The 22080-nt window shown below is 37.3% G+C and overlaps 1 protein-coding gene across 13 annotated transcripts in view; it reads left to right on the forward strand.

Moving 5' to 3' along the window:
- RapGAP1 (Rap GTPase activating protein 1) overlaps window positions 1-22080 on the forward strand; it is a 349454-nt gene that overhangs the window by 173771 nt on the left and 153603 nt on the right. For 10 of the 13 annotated variants that reach the window (XM_089739716.1, XM_089739722.1, XM_089739733.1 and 7 more), the window contains one exon: window positions 14597-14782. The exons of the other annotated variants lie outside the window; for them this stretch is intronic. In XM_089739716.1, coding sequence (XP_089595842.1) covers window positions 14682-14782 — 101 coding nt within the window. In that variant the 5' untranslated portion in view covers window positions 14597-14681. The remainder of the gene's footprint in view (window positions 1-14596; window positions 14783-22080) is intronic. 13 annotated transcript variants of the gene reach the window in all.

The raw sequence follows: 22080 nt of genomic DNA on the forward strand, positions 1-22080 counted from the left end.
ATTGCCCAGATGTGTGGACGTGCTCACAACCCAACTGGTGTTAAGTGGTTACTAGAACCCATAGACATCTACAAGGTAAATGCCGCCACACACCTTGAGATAAGAGTTCTAAGGTCTCAGTATAGTTACAACGGCTGCCGCACCCTTCAAACCGAAACGCATTACTGCTTCACGGCAGAAATAGGCAGCATGGTGGTACCTACCCGTGCGGACTCACAAGAGGTCCTACCAACCAGTCAAAAAAAGAGGTCCTACCACCAGTCAATTCCTAATTTGTATACTACAGTTCGTGTATACTGGATTTAATTTTCATACCGTTTTTGATAAATTGTTATCTACCCACGTAGAACCATATAGACCAGGAAGCAATCATTTAATTGAGATCATTCGTTTTGGGCTAAACAATTAATTACATGTATTACTTACAAACGGTCCTTGTAAGGGATCCATTTGACCGGTTTTATGGCCGGCGCCTGTGTTCCGCATCTCATAGTTAACTCAAACACATTTACATATAATGGTCATGTCTTGAGACGTAAAATCATAATCCCACACGATTGAGACATACATTTCATAACTAATTTACTAATAACAATCAATGAAGATATTGGAGCGTATACTGATATAACTATACTGAGAGACCTGACTGAGACTCATATCTCAAGCTGGGTGGCTGCATTTACTTTGTAGATGTCTATGGGCTCCAGTAACCACTTAACACCAGGTGGGCTGTGAGCTCGTCCACCCATCTAAGCAATAAAAAAATCATATTGAATACTACAGCGTTAAACACTTGCTAGGTCTTATCTGTTAATTCAATCCTATTCAATTAGTAAGTGTATTAGTTACGAACTATTTAAATAACTTTAGATAAAAGTAACTTTTTTGGGACTTTCAGCTTTGTCGTATACTAATCCTACTCCTATCCTAATCCTAATACTAATGTAATCCATGTCGATCCATTACTCGGTTACACCAGTCCGTCATTAGCAAATACCAAGGTTTTATAGGACCGTAATAAGTCTGGTTTATTATATTGCCAAGCGAATAATTACATGGAACAAATTGCATTATTTGAACATTGATTTTGGGATCTATAAATTCTATAATAATAAACCTTGGTATGTTTAATGCAGTCTATTAACTTGAAATCGAATTAAATATAAAAACTGCTCTAACTAATAGGCGATATGGTACGACAACACTTCGATATGAGGCCGTCAGCGCAAAAGTGGCCTAAACTTACCATAGCCATTATGGAGCAATGAGGCTTAAGTTTTCATGAATTTGAATTTCAGTAGGCAAAAAAACAATTGCGGGCTGTCATCGCCCGCATGCTAGAGGACCAGAATTCTTGGGAGGCCATGACCAGGTTTTGCGACCTGGTCATGGCGTTCCGTGAGGCTGAGGAGCGCGAAAGGGAGTGGGATCCCTCTTCGGCTTCACAGCGAAGAAGGCGGAGTGGGCGGCACGGGCGCGAAGCTCCCGTTCATCTCCCGTAGGGGCTGTCGGGTGCCGGGTGCGGGGGTGCCCGGTACTCGGCTGTTGGTCCGGTGGTGAGGCGGCGCAAGGTGGCTCCTGTGCACCGCTCACGGTGTGTCTCCGAGACGACGTCCTGCGGGATTTTCCTGGGGATGGAGTGCCGTCCTATTAACAGGATGGGTACCGGCGACGGCGAGCCTTCGGCGCGCACTGTGCGGTACCGTGGGTTTCGTGGAGTCGGAGTGGTGGGGCTCGATGGGGTTTAGTCGGTAGTCGTTCTGCGGGGCAAGTGCTTCGCGCGCCTTTTTCAAGGCGTAGTCTCCTGTGAGAAATTGGGGGAGGTGAAGGACCTCGGCTCTTCTCTTCTCCCCTTCTTCCTCTCAGGAGGCGCCGGAGTCCGACATTACCCGGTCCGTTACCCCCCTCGACCGGGTATCCGTAAATGGATTCCCCAGCGTTAAAAAAAAAAAAAAAAAAGGCAAAAAACAAATCCGCGCAAAAATAATATTTACAAAGCCATCTGTTATCTATGCGTGAAACTATGGATAGGCCGGTTTTGCATCAAAATTTATTATATTTTAAATAAATTGCAATATACATAATTATAAACATGATTATGAAAAATTGTGGGCTAGGCCACTTTTGCGCTGACGGCCTCAATATAGTGGTGATCAAATATATTAAACGAGAACTAATTGCTAAGGTCTACGCAGACATTCTATGGGTGAAACTATGGATAGGCCGGTTTTGCATCAAAATTGATTATATTTTAAATAATTTTCAATATACATGATTATGAAAAATTGTGGGTTAGGCCACTTTTGCGCTGACGGCCTCATATAGTGGTGATCAAATATATTAAACGAGAACTAATTGCTGAGGTCTACGTAAACATCGGCTGTTTCATCCTATTCCCACAGGGCTGTAGATTATAGTCGGTGCTTAGTGAGATTTATAGATAGCCGACGTTAGAAAATACGGGTAAATGTGTTTTTCTCACAAATTCGGGGTTTCTAAGGGAATCGTGCGGCATTGAGAGCCTCTTTGCTTTTTCTTCTATTTAAGGAATCACATCACTTCGTATTACTTATAAGGTTGTGAATGATATTCGTCATTCTGAAATTGTCATTTTAATAGTCAAAATATTAGTTTTACACAGCAAAGTTATAATTTTTTTTTTTTAAATCAAATCAGTGAACTTTTGCGTTTTTGATTAAGAATTTTTCATATATCTGTAGCCTAGATACACAGACGATATATTGCAGATCCAGTAAACTGTAATTATAGCGTATTGACAAGCTTCACTATTATCAAATTATTATTTTGAGCAGAATGAATAGCAAAGTAAAAGAGAAAATACAATGCTTGAAATGAATCTGTTCCTTGTGGTTATTATGGTTGGCTATCACTTATTGGATGAACGCTAATATATATAATCGTAAAATGTAGATTGCATATCAACTACGAGAGAAAAAAATATATTTAAGAATTAGGGACCATTCGAAATTGCGGCCGCTTCATTATTATAGTATATATTGCCTTATTTTACAATTAGACTCTGGCTTTATTCCGATAATTAATGTATTACCATAATATTAATTAATACCATATCATATCTACACTGACTTATTATTTTGCAACATTGTCCACTTTTTATTGCACCACAGGTTTATACAAAACCGTTTTTAAATTCAAAAATCGTACATAAATATATAAAATACTGACGTTCAGTTTGTCACGTAGTCCTGGTAATGTTGCGAAATTTCACATTTCTGTTTTGGTGGTCATAGCACCCACGGACGCGGTGTAGATTCGGTTTTGTTATTCAACTTTAGTCGCCGTGTCTAGACCAGACCTAGATTTACGGTGTATAATTTCGTGTAGGAGCTGTTATCCTTGTACCTACATGTATCTCACAAACGATAACTTACCTTTTGACTACACTGACACTTTTGACTAATGGTTATTAAGCTATGCTTCGTTATGTGAAAACTGTCAAAAACACTATAAATCGTTATGTACAAAGGATACAAACTCAAAAAAATTATCTTAATGTAGCTTATTTATTGAAACCGATTAAAATTAATTACAATTCATTACACGACAACAAATTTCATTGAAACGTAATTCAGTTGATACTCATTCGGTTGTAAATTCTTGAGAAAATGCTTTGAAATCGAATGTTTTAACGAGAACATGGCAGTATTGACTTCTTGATTAGTTTTAGTGGCGATAAACACGCTACTAGATGGAAAACAATGTGATTAACGACCTCCAGCTGTAGTGCAGTATAATGTTTGAAACATTTTTGCTCCGATTCTCGTAGCAGTTCCTCGAAAACTGAGAAACTTAAATTTTATAAATGATTTTTGCAATAATTTACTAGTGTTGGGACGTCGTGTGAGCCAATCTGGGTAGATATAATCATCTTTTGTCCCGTGAAGCACTGAAATGTTCCGGTTTGTAGAATCTATATATGTATTAATACGTGAAGCACAAACTTTGTATCCCTTTTTACGTAAATTGCGCGGACGGAGGAGTATGAAATTTCCCATACTTATATCGGATATAGAGAAGAAGTGCAGAATGCTAATATTTTTTTAATTATTTATTATTAATACAAAAAATCAATAAAAAAAAACAACAATAAACACACTACGAAATTTGACATTGTTTATAGTCTTTGTCAAATTTAGAATAGATTAATATTGTTAGTATTTAATATTATTTCTCTATAGTGTAGTCTTGGCGAAATTTGTGATTATAGAATTATAAAAGTCTTTAACAATAGAATCATAATAGTGTACAAACTTATATTTCAATTAATTATAGTCGAATTTTAACATTAACAATTCTAATGCAGTTGACACTTCGACCTTCGATGTCTTGGAATAGACGTCGGTATATTCATTATGGTGTTTATGAGCTCGTCCACCGTACAATGGCCACACACAATCGTATTATAATAATAAAATTGTCGTGTTATAATCCGATTAGTTTGAATAAAGTAAAATTTTAGAAATATTTAATTTTTCGAGAAAAAAAAACAGCATCTCTAAAAAAACATGTTGAAAATTGCTGACTGATAAACCTCTAATGAAATATCCGAACATGTATACTTATTTATAAACATAAAACTTACAACCATGAAGTAAATGCGTTAATGGGGTGTAATCATAAAACATGAATTTCTTGTTAAGCGAAGAAAGTACGCTTCGAAAGTATCTTAGAGAGAATGCGAATGAAAGATGAGTCACTGTCGATGATGACTTGTGAATTTATGAGTTACAAGAATAAGTTCTCTGTTTAAAAAAAAAAAAGGGGGTAGAATACAAAGCAAACACCTGATATCTTTAACAATATACATTTTAGTAGTGTCGAGATGACTTATGATGTTTTTTTTTGTTTGTTTTTTTTATTGCTTAGATGGGTGGACGAGCTCACAGCCCACCTGGCTTTAAGTGGTTACTGGAGCCCATAGACATCCACAACGTAAATGCGCCACCCATCTTGAGATATAAGTTCTAAGATCACAGTATAGTTACAACGGCTGTCCTGCCCTTCAAACCGAAACGCATTACTGCTTCACGTTAGAAATAGGCAGGGTGGTGGTACCCAACCGCGCGGACTCACAAGAGGTCCTACCACCAGTGAAAATGTATTAAATTGTACATTGTAAATTGATAAAATGTATTACATAACATATAGTTGTTATTTGTATAATAGGTCGTATTTTGTGTTCATGTTTTCCAATTAATTTAATGCGAGTAGGAATCTTATCTTACCTAAGTATCAAGATTGCTATGCAAAGTCCTAAGTCTCTTTGGGTCGCAAGGATATGTGTCGTAAGTATCTTTTTTTATTTTTTTTATTGCTTAGATGTGTGGACGAGCTCACAGCCCACCTGGTGTTAAGTGGTTACTGGAGCCCATAGACATCTACAACGCAAATGCGCCACACACCTTGAGATATAGTTCTAAGGTCTCAGTATAGTCACAACGGCCGCCCCGCCCTTCAAACGGAAACGCATTACTGCTTCACGGCAGAAATAGGCGGGGCGGTGGTACCTACCCGTGCGGACTCACAAGAGGTCCTACCACCAGTAATTACGCAAATTATAATTTTGCGGGTTTGATTTTTATTGCACGATGTTATTCCTTCACCGTGGAAGTCAATCGTGAACATTTGTTGAGTACGTATTTCATTAGAAAAATTGGTACCCGCCAGCGAGATTCGAACACCGGTGCATCGCTCGATACGAATGCACCGGACGTCTTATCCTTTAGGCCACGACGACTTATACTTATCTAGGTAGATACATACTAACGAAACCATACCAACGACCCACAAAAAGTAAAGTCTTAAGAAATAGTCTTCTTCTTCTCAGTCGTGTCACTCTTGACAGAGTGGTCGTGATCGTCATGTAGTGTTTTCCATAATGTTTACTTCCATGACGATTTTCTTGGGAAAGTAGTTGCAGTGGTTTCCCCTTGCCTTCTTCACCAGACTTTTTGGGGTTTAAGATACCGCCGCGGATGATGAGTTATCCGCGCGTGCAGGTGAGGTTGACAATTGGGGCCGGAAAGATTTTAAGTCCGCTCTCCCCCTTCCCTCAATAGTCAGTGGCCCGCTATTTATACTCCAAATTTATCCGCAAGTTACAAATAGCGATTTCATTATTTAATTTATGTGGCTTCAAGATCAAATATTCACTTTGATGTAATATTTTCTGTAAACACAAAATTCATTTAGTAAACATTTGAACCTTCCGGAAGAAATTATCGAAATGTTATCGAAAGACGTTTTTCTTGTAGAATCCCGTTCGCGACTAAAAATAAGTGCACGACAAAAATAGTGAATGCACACCTAGCTACTTTTTAAATTCAAAATGTCAATGGAATATTATTCAGCTTTAAATTGCTTAACAATGATATAGTATATCTATATATTAATACGTGAAGCAAAAACTTTGTATCCCTTTTTACGAAAATTGCGCGGACGGAGGAGTATGAAATTTTCCACAATTATAGAGAACTAGCGACCCACCCTCGCTTCGCTTCGGAAATATTAAAACACACATGAAACCAAAAAAAAAAATTTAAAAAAAAGTAGCCTATGTTCATCAGGGACAATGTCGGCTTCTAATGGAAAAAGAATTTTTCAAATCGGTCCAGTAGTTTCAGAGCCTATTCTAAACAAACAAACAAACAAATCTTTCCTCTTTATAATATTAGTATAGAAGTATAGATATAGAGAAGAAGTGCACAATGCTAATATTTTTTTTAAATAATGCATAAAAGATACATTAAATGAATAAAGAAAACATTACACACACTACATACCATGTATTTAACGCACACACGCATGCATACTATTTATTGTCAAACTTTTGTTCTTGACGTCTGTTGTCAAATTGAGAATAGATTAAATATTGTTTGTCTTTGTTAATATTTTTTATAGTGTAGTCTTGGCGAAATTTGTGATTATAGAAGTATAAAATACAATCATAATAGTATACAAACTTACAATTCCAATTAATTATAGTCGAATTTCGACTACTGCGGGACCTCTAGTAACAGTAAAATAACAATTACGTGAACGAAGTGTGGGTTCTCAAATGATCTAATACCGGAGGCGTTGTCGCTGTGGCTATGAAGAATTATTGTAACACGGTTAATTATCATTTATCTGCTACCTGCTCAGTTGTCATTTTAATAGTTATTGCTACATAAATTATTACTACAAAATTTGCATTTCCTAATTTTTCAACTAAAGCTGTAACATGTGTGCTTCTTATTCTTAAAAACCGAAAAAGAATAAAACCGAAGAAATTACTACACTATTCTTGACTACTCAACAGTTTTTTTGTTTGGTATTAACAAAATATATCTGCGTAATATCACGTCAATGATTTTTGTCCGGGCATAATCCATTTGCTATCGAAAACAGTTCAAGCCGTGAAGCAAATGGATTTCCTACGTGTATAGTTTTGAACAAAATCTCACGATTATAATAATGCCTCATATTAAACCGTAAAAACACGCTATATTCCGTATCAAATTACAAGTTAGCAAATATTTACATTTGAATTAATTATGGGTAAGCTATTCAGTATTTTCCCTTTTTTTAAACCTTGAAGAATTACGTTTACAAATAAGAACGCCTTACCTTGTATTTGTATGTAGATGAGATGTGGTGCTGGAGACGCATGCTGAGGATAAAATGGACATGCTAACCGCACTAATGTATCCATCCTCAAAGAGCTCCAAATCAAACAAAGGCTTTCGTCGATTGTGCAATTGCGAATCCTTAATATGTTTGAAAGCTCATTGGAACGTTTAGTGGTTCAAGGAAGAGTAGACGGTCAACGCTCTCGCGGCCGATCATCCACAAGGTGGACAGACTTGGATAAGTTATCTACGAAGTGTTCGCTTACTGAGTGTACACGTACCGCCACAAATAGAGAGAGGTAGAGAAGTCTTTCAAAAGCTGCAACCAAACATTAAGACATACGTAGCCACGACCACTCCGCCAGGAGTGTACGACTGAGAAGAAGAATCTTGTATTTAAAATCAATACAAGATCAGTAGGCCGAAGACCGGGCAAATGCTAGGAAAAAGAAGAAGACGACAAAATCAGTAGGCTTTCACTGACAAAAACATCACATGTTCTACGTTTGTTTTATTTAGCGATTTCTACTTTAACACCACAAGCGTATAACCGTAATTGTAAAAGTAGATTCAACTAATAAAATATGGTTTTGAAAACATAACAATGGAAGCTTCATAAGAAAAAAACTAGTTTTTAATTATATCGTTGGACCAAGAATTTAACTTAACCCACAATAGAATCACATTAAGATTAATTCTGAATGCTCCAACTCAATCAATCTTTAAACGCTATTGACTGATCTTTATAACAATGGATTTTGACCTTGCCTGTAATTACATTAGCCACTTCAATCTCTGACAGCTAAGAGGTTTGAAAACCAATTAATCATTTCTCAGTATTTTGACGATTGCCCGTAACGCGTTCTGTGTGTAGGTTGGTATCGAGTATTGACAGATTTATAATGACTGAAATTTATGATGTTAGGATTGAATGTGTTATTTGTGTTATCGTTATTATTTCAAAATTCGTAAGTTGCATTAACACTGCTTTTATTTCCTAGTTATTCGCTGGTAGCCTAGGGGGCTATTTCAGCTGCGCCCGGACGGGTACGTGAGCTCATGGCCTCAATCTGATATAATTTAGTAACACTAGCCCTAATAATCGACGAGTTCGATGAGGACAACTCTGCGTTATCGTTAAATTAGCCTTTCCCAAAGTGGGCGATAAGGCCCCCTTGTGGGTGCTGCAGGCTGTAACGGTTCTATTCTAACCTGCACGGTGAAATAAAGGAAACATGAGATCTTATACCGGATAAACGACGTTTGCAGAATGAATAAAAAGAAAACATTTATTAATCAAAAATGTTGCATAGTGAAAACCCGGCTTACCGCAAGTTTATTAAGTGACGTCATTTGATGTTGAAATCGATGAAAAGAACTATAGATCATACACAGCGATCAGATTTTATTTAGTAATTTTAAATTTAAATAATTAATATTATATAAACTAGTCATTTAATGACTAATCTAATTAATCTAGTGATTATAATTTGTATATATTAATGACTAAAAAAAAAATAAAAAATTTAGATTAAATAAATTATTAAGATTATATAATTTACAAAATATTTATAATATAATAATAATAGCTTAAAAAGTCTTCAGTGACCATAAAAACTAAATTATTCGAAATGTCGGAAATAAGGTAATAACAATAAAAAGTGAGATCAAATTAAATCTAATCTAATCGGGTGCTAATTGGGTCCACGTTTCGCGAAAATATATGATATTATGATTTAAATAACATATACATTTTATAAAGAATGCTCCATGTCTTAAATACATCACTATTAACACAACCGCCCATCCTTCATTCTGGTTATCGCGCCGAAATTTTAATTTAATAATAAAATTCTTTACGACAAAAGAAAGTTTTTTATACAGAGCAAAGCGTGTAGTGTGTATTTCGAATATTCTAGATCACATCAATGCTTAGGTCAATATTTTCACATAAATGTTTGAAGTCTCTCACGGTTCCAATTAACTTTTTGTTTACGTTAACGGTCGCGTAGTAAGTAGTACCACACCTCTTTCGCATACAACACATGTTCTTTGTGTTTTTGGGGGTAATATTATCAATCTGGACCATATTTCATGGCTCGTTATCTATTTCCCATGAAAGTAGGCGCCCCGAATTTCATACATTTTTATGAGTGTTTATTCTATTGTGTGTGTGTGTTTTTTTTCCTAGTTACAAGTATGATTTATGTTTTGATGTATAATCATTGGTACGAACAAAAAGATGATTTGTATTATGATTTAAACCTTTGACCACAATCGCCTGTAATTGACAATCAAATATTCTTATAATAATATAATAGTAGATTCATCTCGTTTTTTTTTATATTTCCTACCTAAGCTGATGGTCTAGAGAAACCATATCAGCATTACCGGGCTAGTAGGTAAGCTCACGGGGCTCAAACCTGACGATGTTGCTAACACAAACCCTAGCAAGAGCTGTGCTTCACTGAAACACCACCGGATCGGAATCGCGACCCACTGAGAAGATCCGGCGAGAAACTCAGTGGGCTGTGTCTGTGGGTTAATTTACTCGCCGAGCCCTTCGTCGCAACCGACGGGTTCGACGAGAACGATGACCAGTTAGTGGATCGGGAGGATCCGCGATGACGTGAACATCTCTTAGCGCAGTAGCTGGTGCCCTTGAAAATAGATCGAGGGTCGTGGGTTCGATTTACAATTCAAACAAATATTCATACAACGATTTAGTTTTTTGCTCTAGGTGTTCAAAATCTATATATTTCAATGTAAATATGCTTGTATATCTCTGGTTTACATAGTACAGGAAATCCTAGTGTGGGGCCAGGCGACCGTGATTGGTCGTCCCCTATTATTTATTTAATAGTAAAATATAGGTATTATGTTCAGTAGGCAGCGGTATGTTACGGTATGTTCATGAACGATGGTAACCACTCACCATCAGGTGTGCCGTATGCTCGTCTGCCTACACGGACCATAAAAAATAATAATAATCCTAAACTGCACGGTCTGTTCTAATTTTAGATGTACAGTATAATAATTTTTACGGGTGGTAGGACCTCTTGTGAGTCCGCACGGGTAGGTACCACCACCCTGCCTATTTCTGCCGTGAAGCAGTAATGCGTTTCGGTTTGAAGGGTGCGGCAGCCGTTGTAACTATACTTGATACCTTAAAACTTATATCTCAAGGTGGGTGGCGCATTTACGTTGTAGACGTATATGCGCTCCAGTAACCACTTAACACCAGGTGGGCTGTGAGCTCGTCCACCCATCTAAGCAATAAAAAAAAATACGCACACGGAGCGAAATTGCAGCTTATTAAGACAAGCTGAACTACTGAACCCAGTACCGATTGCAGCACTTTATAGTCGTCGCGGCCTAAAGGATAAGACGTCCGGTGCATTCGTATCGAGCGATGCAATGGTGTTCGAATCCCGCAGGCGGGTACCAATTTTTGTAATGAAATACATACTTAACAAATGTTCACGATTTACTTCCACGGTGAAGGAATAACATCGTGTAATAAAAATGAAACCCGCGAAAATTATAATTTGCGTAATTACTGGTGGTAGGACCTCTTGTGAGTCCGCACGGGCAGGTACCGCCACCCCACCAGGCTGTGAGCTCGTCCACCCAGCTAAGCAATAAAAAAAAAACTCATTGTAGATACAAACTTGTCTACCCCGCAACAAGATTAGAGCGTTTGTTTTATTACATTGTATTTACTTTGACGATATGACCGCGTAATCTTCATACGGACACAAACCTTAGCCTACAGAGATACGACTCGACTTCCGTTCAATTATCTTCGTACTTTATCAATTTTGTTTATGACATACTTTGTTTGATGTTACAGAGTTTCATTGTTTGTGTACCGCCTTCCGATATGTCGACAAAACTCATACCAATATTAATGTTTAGGTATTGTTAGAAACTCAATCCCCTTTACGGAAACCTGTGACTGTTTATTAAGAAGAAAAATAGTGTGTGTGTTTACCGTAACTGAACAAATTGTTTATTGAACAGAAAATATTGGTATTTTCCCTGAATATTAATATCCGTTCGGCACAGTTTTATTTAATAAGAGTGAAGCCCGACTATGCTTTGTTCTGAATTACAATGTAGGCATAAATTTTTTGATGTTTTTTATTTTAATCCGAGCGCCACCGAAATAGCGTAATTTATTTATTTCGCTACCTATTCGCCTACCTAAGGAGCTGTGACACTCTACAAAACTTGCATACGCCCCGTCATGACGTATGCAAGCGTAGTGGTCGCTCACGCGGCCCGCAGCATCTTGAAACCTCTTTAGGTTATTCAATCCCGATTTTGGATAGCCGTCGGAGCACCATGGTTCCTGAGGAACGTGGATCTCCACGATGACCTGGAGCTTGACTCAGTCAGTAAGTATCTACAGTCGGCATCGTTGCGCCACTTTGAGAAGGCGGCACGACATGAGAACACTCTTGTCGCAGCCGCTGGAAATTACATACCCGATCCTGTAGACCGAATGGTAAACAGTCGACGTCGCCCAAAACACGTCATTACGGATCCTCCTGATCCATTAACGGTGCTTTTAGGTACCACAAGCACCGGTCACCGTCCTCGTCGAAACCGTCGCTTGTGACGAAGGGCTCGACGAGCGAATTAACCCACAGCTTTAGGGCCAGTGTTAGCACCGCTCCGGTTCGAGCCCCGTGAGCTCACTTACACGTTAGGACGAAGCTGATATAGCCTCAGCATAGGTAGGGGGAAAAATGGAGCTATTCCAGCTACGCGTGAAGGGGTAGATGCGCTCACGGGAACAACCTGGGACAATTTGGTAATACTAGCCTTAGCAAAGCTGTGCTTCGCAGAACCTACCACCGGATCAAGGGCAGCTGCTTCGCAAATGCATCTACTCTGTTAACATCAACACACCGTTTCGCTGTGTTGATGTGTCGAGTGTTGATGCTATCCTGCTTTGATGGTACTATAAAAGAATCCTTTAACTGAAACAAAAAAATAGAAAATATCGTACTGTACTGCTTAGGAACTATATAGCTCACTCTATCGGATACAAGACGTATGGAGGGATAGAATACGAGAAATATAAACAACAAAACGTATTCCGGTAAACATTTTTTTTTCACATAATATTGCTTAACAGTGCTTATGTCACAACCTGTGTAACACAGTGGAATTACATTTTCCATGCAGACATCACTTAATTGCTTTCAATAGGCATGGTCTATAAGATTTTGTGTGTTACCAGAGTCGATAGAAACCTCTAACTGAATATCGCTGCCGACTTTGAGACAAAGATCTAAATCTTCATTATATATACTGTCAGTCCCACCCTTCACGTAAGAATGATTCGCTTCGCAAATAGGCAAGATGTTGCGTGCGTCACAATATTTCCTATACATATGAATAATTCGCGGACGTGCTCATAAAGAATCGGCCTATATTGACGGTTTTATTATGTTACATCTGATGGTTATTCCGGTTCACGGATACTAGTAATAGCAAGGGCACAGACGTGTCTACAGATATTTCTGCATTCTGTGTACATAATTTGGATAACTATTGAATGAGACATAGATTATGATGAATAATATATTCAGCTTAATCGATAATGACTAACATCGGAAAATATTAGCTGTGTTTCCTCAATAGTGTGTTAAGGTCATTAACCAAGATCGGTGAATCTAGCATGACCCCTCGAGGTCACTAGAGCAGGTATAAAAAAAAAACATTATTTGAATGTGGGAATTACGTCGCTTTCACTATTTATTAATTAGTTATAATATAATAACTATAATCTGAGATTTGTAATAATAATACAACCCCTTTTTACTAAATGCGTAAGCATGTATACCACAGTACATATACCAAAATATATATTTTTTTATTTTTGTCTGTCTGTCCGTTTGTTCCGGGTAATCTCGGAACGGCTGGACTGATTATGACGAAACTTTCACTGATAAGTAGCTGATGAAATAAGGAGTAACTTAGGCTACTTTTTTAGACTACTTCGCCCCGCGGTTTCACCCGCAGTTATTATAGTACCGCGGGGCGGGACACCCGCCGGGACTCAGCTATCAATAATAAAATTTAATGTTTCCGAAGCGAAGCGAGGGCGGGTCGCTAGTATAAAATAAATACCTATGTAGCGAGTAATTTTGTAAATACGAAAGTTAATAATAAAAGGAAAACGTCATATAATATGTGGCGACAAAAATATTATTATACGGAAGATTCTTTATTCTTCTTCTAAAATTTAACCCGAAACATTTTATATGACAGAACGTAACGGTAGCAACTCAAACAAATCGACTTTTGACCAGATAGGCTAGTTCGTTCGTCTTTGACAAATGAATCGAAATAACCGAAATCTGTATGTTGTAGATGTAGAAGAATACATGAGTCGACTATTATCAAAGCCGGCAATGTGACTTTTGGACAATTATTGGTAAATCAGAAAAACGAATTATTGACTTTGTATTCCATTGGTTAAGTTAATACTTTATTTAATGCAGGTTTTGAACCGTATTCTTTGAAGGAGACGATTATATTCAAATCAATCTGTATCGCCATATCAATAACATTTTTTTGTCCAAATGCACAGATTGCCACATTTGATAATAGACGACTTACATGATCACACGTACAAAAAAAATACGTCACAAAAATTTGTTCGTTTGAATGCGAATCTATCTGTTCTTTTCAGGTTGTTGTTTTATAGATGTAGTACGCATTAAAGTAAGCTTTTGTAGTATATAGTATTATTATTGTTTTAACACTTTATTTGTTTTCCTTATAACAGCTTCAGCATTTGCATGACTCACTAATATGGTTAACGTTAATTTTTGCGACACTTATCCTTCTTCAGTATACGCTTTGTAGTCACTGAGCGATCGTTTTCCTGTAAATACATTCCTTCATAGATCTTTCTTTAATTTTAGGAACTTCACCGTTCGGAAGCGGTGGCATAGTGCAGTGCTTGTAATATTCTATATATTACACTTTTAAAGTCACCGCCTAATCCGAATGAAGTCGAAAGTTGTGAAAATGAAAATATTGCCCACAGGCGGGCAAAAAGAATCTTACACGTTATTGTCAGCGAGAAGGAGATACATGAAGAAACTTATGTACGTATTTTTGCAATTGATTTTCCGCTTTATTTTTTGGTTTTAATGGTTTTGGTAGAAGTCTGTCTAACAAATTTAATAAAATCATTAATTTATTTTTTAATTGCTTGAATGAGTCCCGAGTTTTCAACGATGTTATATTTGAGAACATCTCCGATTCCTTTCGTAAAAACCAAGTGTATGTAAGTATGTTTTATTGCGGTCATTCGATTTTGAATACAAACTGTTTCACAGGAATCTAAAAAGTGATTTTCGTGCGAATCTGGATTAAAGGAACTACCGGAAAGTACTTATTTGCGATTAGTTACTCCTTAACAGAATGTAGAAAATATTTTTAAGCTATTGCATAAATTTTATCGCGGGCTTTGAGCGCGGCGACTGAATCAAGAAATTCCGTAATAAAATAACCTGACACCCCCACTACGCCTACTATGTAGCTCGCGTTCAACACATTCACACGTTGCGCTTGTGTAGTGTTTGTGAATAAGCGCCTGGCGTGACGTCACACTGCATGCGCATCATGAAAAGTCTGCCCATCTCTCTCTCGCGCGGTCTAGTTTATGAGTGTGAAGGGGACAGTTAATGTTTTGCTTTTATTAATGTTTAATATAGCGAGGTCTTGTTTTATTATTGTTTTAATATAAAATTATCGTTGTCTAATTATAATTGCATAAGTTGATAAAAAATGCTATGCAATAGCTTTACCGCGGCAGTTCCCGAGTGCCACACGTTTTTTTTATCTTCGATCCACAGAAAACTTTATGTATTATGAATCCCTTGTATTCCTTCCTTGTTGCTTTCAAGATGAAAGGCGATTGTAAAATTTTTATTAATAATTTCGCAAATTTTAGTACTATGTATATATTTTATATGTATATTTTTTACTAATAAAATTATACCACCGCAATATATTGTGTGAAATATATTTACAACACTTCTAATTGCCTACACGAATGTTGCTAATCTCAAAGCATATTCACGACTGACTTCCACGGTGAAGGAATAACATCGTGTAATAAAAATAAAACCAGCATAAATTATAATTTGCGTAATTACGGGTTGTAGGATGGCTTGTGAGTCCACGCGGATAGGTACCACTACCCTGCTTAGTTCTTCCGTAAATCAGTTAAGCATTTCGGTTTGAAGAGTGGGGCAGCCGCTGCACTACAAAAACTAAGACTTTTTATTGCCCTTGTAGGCAGACGAGCTTACGGCCCACCTGATGGTGAGTGGTTACCCCCATGGACTTCAGCAATTCCAGGGGCAGAGCCAAGCCGCTGCCTACCGTTGAAGACTTAGAAACTCATGTCTCAAGGTGGTTGGGCTGGCTTTTAAGTTGTTGTTGTCTATGTGTTCCGATAGCCTTTTAACAACACCAGGTGGGCCGTGAGTTCGTCCACCCATATAAGCAATAATATATCTATACACATAAATAAAATTGGAGTATCTGTTTGTAATATAGAGATAACCACTTTTTACTACATGCATATGAATACATATACGGTACTTATACCACAATAACATTTTTTTACAATTTTTGTCTGTTTGTTCCGGCTAATCTCCGGAACGGCTGGACCGATTTTGACGAGACTTTCACTAATAGGTAGCTGATGATATAAGGAGTTACTTAGGTTACTTTTTTTAGACTAGCGTCACCCACGGTACGACAATAACCGCGGGTAAGATCGCGGGACTCAGCTAGTATAAAATAAACATACAAGTTTTGGCGGAATTACATATAGTAGGTATAGTTGCATTAAATTATCTGTTGACTAGCTAGCATTTGCTTTACGATACTGTTCAGTTCTGGATTACATAACGAGATCATTGTATTTCTGCATTTTCGGCTCGCAAGAATGTCGCTAGTTTACGTATTACGAAATCGCGTCAATGTTCCTTCGATTTTATGAGACTGTTCATTGCAAGTCTAAGTAGTACAATAAATCAAAGTATTGTATTTACCAAACTCAGGTATAACAGTTGTAAGGCAACATTGTTGAGATACCGTTATACCAGCTACCGCGAGGAACCATGATTGATGGTTTGTGTTGAAGACAGGGTTGTCAGGTGGTAGTTTAAAAAATATATTATTTGTAACTAAATGTCAGGAATCCGGTGGTATTCAACTTATTCAGTAAATAAGAAATTCAGTAAATAAATTACAGGTTAATAAGTTGAATACTACTGGATTAGCTTGGTATGGACATGTAATGCGTAGAGAGAAGATGCATGTGACTAGGAGATGTATGGAAATGGTAGTGCAAGGTAGAGGGGGACGAGGTCGACCGAAGAAGACATGGATGGAGTGTCTAAAAGACGATATGAGAGAGAGGAGTGAGTGTTGAGATAACGGCTGATAGAAGAAAATTGAAGAGAAAAATTAGCTGTGCTAACCCCACCTAGTGGGATAATTTCGAGTCGTTGTGGTCTAAAGGATAAGACGTCCAGTGCATTCGAATGTAGCGATGCACCGGTGTTCGAATCCCGCATGCGGGTACCAATTTTTCTAAAGAAATACGTACTCAACAAATGTTCACGATTGACTTCCACGGTGAAGGAATAACATCGTGTAATAAAAATCAAACCCGCAAACGCAAACGCAAACGCGTTGTACTGTAAAATCATGACTGAGATCTTAAAAACTCAAACTTCAGGGTGGGGGGCGGCATTTACGTTAAAAATGTCTTTGGCTCCTGTAACTACTTAACACCAAGTGGGCTGTGAGCTCGTCCACCCATTTGTACACTAAAAAAAAATCATAGAACTATGTTAACACGTTAATATATTAAGGTATTATGTGAAAATATGGTTTAAAATAAAATGCCAAGCAATATCATTATGATATATTTTATTTATTTTTTTTGCTTAGATGGATGGACGAGCTCACAGCCCACCTGGTGTTAAGTGGTTACTGGAGCCCATAAACATCTACAACGTAAATGCGCCACCCACCTCGAGATATAAGTTCTAAGATCAAAGTATACTTACAACGGCTACCCCACCCTTCGAATCGAAACGCATTACTGCTTCACGGCGGAAATAGGCGGGGTGGTGGTACCTACCCGTGCGGACTCCCAAGAGGTCCTACCACCAGTGAGATATATATATTTTATGTTATTATTATGTTACGTATGGAATTCTCAATCAATGCATTTTCGTAAACGCTAACCGGAATTGATAAGTGCGATTTTTAATTCACAGCGACAGAACATGTACCTAGCCGATAAACAGTCAATCAACGAAGCTATCAGCGTTGCAATTGGTTAGATAGACGACACACAGCATCGGGTGTAATCGCATCAAGTAATGCGCTTATTCCGGGGCTCAAATCCTATCATCCAGTATATTAGAAGCATGTACATAAGTTATCTAATGCGTATTCACGAACGTCATGATGAATGAATTACATATATCTATATATTGTATTATTATTATTTATTTATATTATAAAGCTATAGAGTTTGTTTGTTTGAACGCGCCAATCTCAGGAACTACTGGTCCGATCTGAAAAATTATTTCAGTGTTACATAGATCATTTATTGAGGAAGGCTATAGGCTATATAACATGACGGTAAGACCAATACAAGTGGAGCACCAATAAAGAATGTTTCAAAATATTTTTACTTTCTACGTAAATGAAATGGGTGGTAAGTGGGGGGAAATATTTAGCGTTATGCTAAAATAACTATTCCACGCAGACGGAGTCGCGGGCAAAAGCTAGTTGTATAATAAAAATGAAATCAAACACGTTTGGTACTATTAACAGTCAGGAATCAAAGATATTCAGGGATCGAGATTACAAATTAGGTATAATTATTTTATGGCATTAAATTGTTTATTGCACACTAAAACATTATTTACTTTGAAAATCAGTTAATGTGCAGCTTTAAATTATACAAAAGGCGTTGTTATCGAATAAAAAGGATCCGACCAGGCAATCGTTTTCACATAAGAAAATCCCGAAAACATTGAAACAAAATAAGTGAACATTAATTTGACTTTCTTACATTACGCATCAGCAAAGCAAAGTCAAACATTGTTAATTTAGTAGGTCACGACGTACCAAGTAATTCTTGATTTGTATTACGAATTTAACATGTAATAAACAACAATTAATAATGTACTCTAACTTATTCGATATAAGTTGATTTTCATCTTCCTTTTTTGTGATTCGTAGCCGTAATATTTATTATAACGCATATTATATTAGTTTATGGTGGCACATGAACACAAAACCCAAGCGTTCATAAAAAGGCTTGGGTATATTATTATTAATGTTCTATAAATGATACAAAAGCTTTCCTTCCGTCCTTTTCCTTCTAAAACAGGTACTAAGGCAAAACATCTCAAATATGTATTTATATGTCTTCCCATTATCGTATGGCCTGATCAACGTCAGAAATATATCAGAAGATTGTAATGAGTTCTATATTCTATATCTATATATGTATTTTGTATGTTGTAAAATTAAACATTGACGTCTTCTAATTAGTCCTTACAATGAACTACTAACTCAACATAATTATGTAGATCTTACTAATATCCAAGCTTGACGATTATTTTATCATTTTATTATGTTCGTATTTTCTGAATGCGCATTGAGAGGCGTTTCCTCAAGTTCGTTGACCCTACAATTTTCCTGAAACCTAATATTTAAAATGCATCGCGTATTGTGTAACATTAAGAACCACCGGTCATCGTTCTCGTCGAACCCGTCGCTTGCAATGAAGTGCTCAGCAAGTAAATTAACCCACAGACTCAACCCACTGAGTTTCTAGCCGGATCTTCTCAGTGGGTCGCGTTTCCGATCCGGTGGTAGATTCTGCGAAGCATTGCCCTTGTTAGGGTTAGTGTTAGCAACGTCGTCAGGTTTGAGCCCCGTAAGCTCACCTACTAGTTAAGGCTGGACTGAAATGGTCTCTGAAGACTATCAGCTTAGGCAGGAAATAAAAAAAAAATAGGAAGGCACATTCGAACGTGAATGGTTTTCATGTTCTTGTATCAGAAAAAACGCAAACTAATATGTAGTTCTATCTTCGTTTTTTAAAACGTTTAAATAGTATCCTATATTTGTGGTGTAATGACGAATCCTTTCTGGATGAATTGCGTTTGATATAGCGTAATATCGAACCCATCGAGTGGTCAACACGCCCCTAATTATTATACTTTAACTAAACACGAACACGCGCTACATATTTAAAAGACATTAAACAAAAAATAATTGGAGGTTTTAATGAATAAAAAAAAAACGGCTGTTTAAAAGCGATACCTGTGATTAACCGTTTCCTATCGAATTAGATTCAATAAATTTAGAGATAATAGCGTTTAGATACTGTAATAAACGCACCGTTTGTGATAGTTAAATAACACAGTAATTGATAGAAAAGTAAAAGGTAAACCTTTGTGAATAATTGATAGCCTTAATTACGTCGGGAGGGTATCAAGTTTTTTATTAGTGTAGGTGGCACTTGTTCAAATTCCACCTGTTGTTACCGGGGCAACAGTTCTCAGACACGCGCTTCGGATTTCAGGTGCATTTAAATTATGGTTATAATGTCCTTTAAACACGTGACAGTTTTGTATCAGAAAAACGCAACGCAGTGATACAAATGCCGGTCACCGTCCTCGTCGAACCCGTCGCTTGCGACGAAGGGCTAGACGAGTAAATTAACCCACAGACACAGCCTACTGAGTTTCTCGCCGGATCTTCTCAGTGGGTTGCGTTTCCGATCCGGTGGTAGATTCTGCGAAACACTGCTCTTGCTAGGGTCAGTTTTAGCATCACTCCGGTTTGAGCCCCGTGAGCTCAACTACTAGCTAAGGTTGCTCTGAAATAGTCTCTCAAGGCTACCTATCAGCTTAGATAGGAAAAAAAAACTACTACCTACATATCGAGGGGAGAGGCTATTTGGTTTAAGCGAGCTTTCGTTTAACACGCCATATTTATCTATGTAATTAAAGACGCGTTTCATTTGGTAGTACCATCATCAGTTAGATGTTTTTAATTGAACTTCAATTATTTTTACTCTATTCAAATAGCTGAAGAAGTTTTTTTTTGTGTGATATTTTTTCCAAATTTCAAATTTTAAATGACCCTCCTGTAAAGTTGCAAAAATAATTATTATTTACTAATAACGTAATTGAAAGACACTTTATGTATAACATAAACACACATACATATTATTATGTATGTGTCTAGGCCCTAGGTGAATGTAGATGTCGTTCACATAATGACATATGTTTTTGTTCTAAACTAATCGTTCGTACTTTAACTGATAGTAGGTTGTCTTGTTGATTACCCGCTTTACTTCTATCTCTGTCTTTTTCATATGACCCATCACCACTGCCGCCATTGCTCCCACCAATAATGTTGCCACATGGAAATCCGAAAATTGTCTTCATTTTAAAATGTTAAATTTTATATTACACGTACTCACTTTTTTTTTGCTTAGATGGGTGGCGAGCTCACAGCCCTTCTGGTGTTAAGTGATTATTGGAACCCATAGACATCTACAACGTAAATGCGCCACCCACCTTAAGATATAAGTTCTACGATCTCAGTATAGTTACAACAACTGCCTCACCCTTCAGACCGAAACGCATTACTGCTTCACGTCAGAAATAGGCAGGGCGGTGGTACCTACCCGCGCGGACTCACAAGAGGTCCTACCATCAGTGGACATGCTGTGCCGATCCCAGATAATGTGCCTTAAGGGCTAAAAGAACAAGATTAGAGGCCACTTTTATCTCGATTCTGTACGATTACCTATTCAACAAATGGTCCAATACAAATTTAACGCATGTCTTGACGCTAGAATATAATATCAATAAGTCTCAAGTATAGTTACAACAGCTGCCCCACCCTTCAAACCAAACGCATTACTGCTTCACGGCAGCAATAGGCGGGGTGGTGGTACCTACCCGTGCCGACTCACAAGTGGTCCTACCACTAGTACCAGGTCACTTTACAACAAACCTTACAGTATATTACATTATTTGATGAAAATCCATTGAAATGTATATTAAAACTATTTAACGATAGATAGACTATGGATAAATGCAAATTTACAAGGATTAGTAAAAGCCATGTTTTGATTTAAGGCGACAACGTTATTACTCTCTGTGTAGGTGCAACAAAAAATCTGTCAACTGAAAAGAAACAAAACATAAAAATACAAATAAATATAAGTCACACATTTATCTCGCGTTCCATTTCATATTATGATTTACAGTTCTTGCGCGGACATTCATTTCTCCGGAGACAATATTTCTCTGTTTCGTATTAAAAGTTTTAAAAT

The sequence above is a fragment of the Bombyx mandarina genome, chromosome 03 (assembly GCF_030267445.1).
Source record: "Bombyx mandarina strain Sakado chromosome 03, ASM3026744v2".
NCBI classification, from domain to species: Eukaryota; Metazoa; Arthropoda; class Insecta; order Lepidoptera; family Bombycidae; genus Bombyx; species Bombyx mandarina.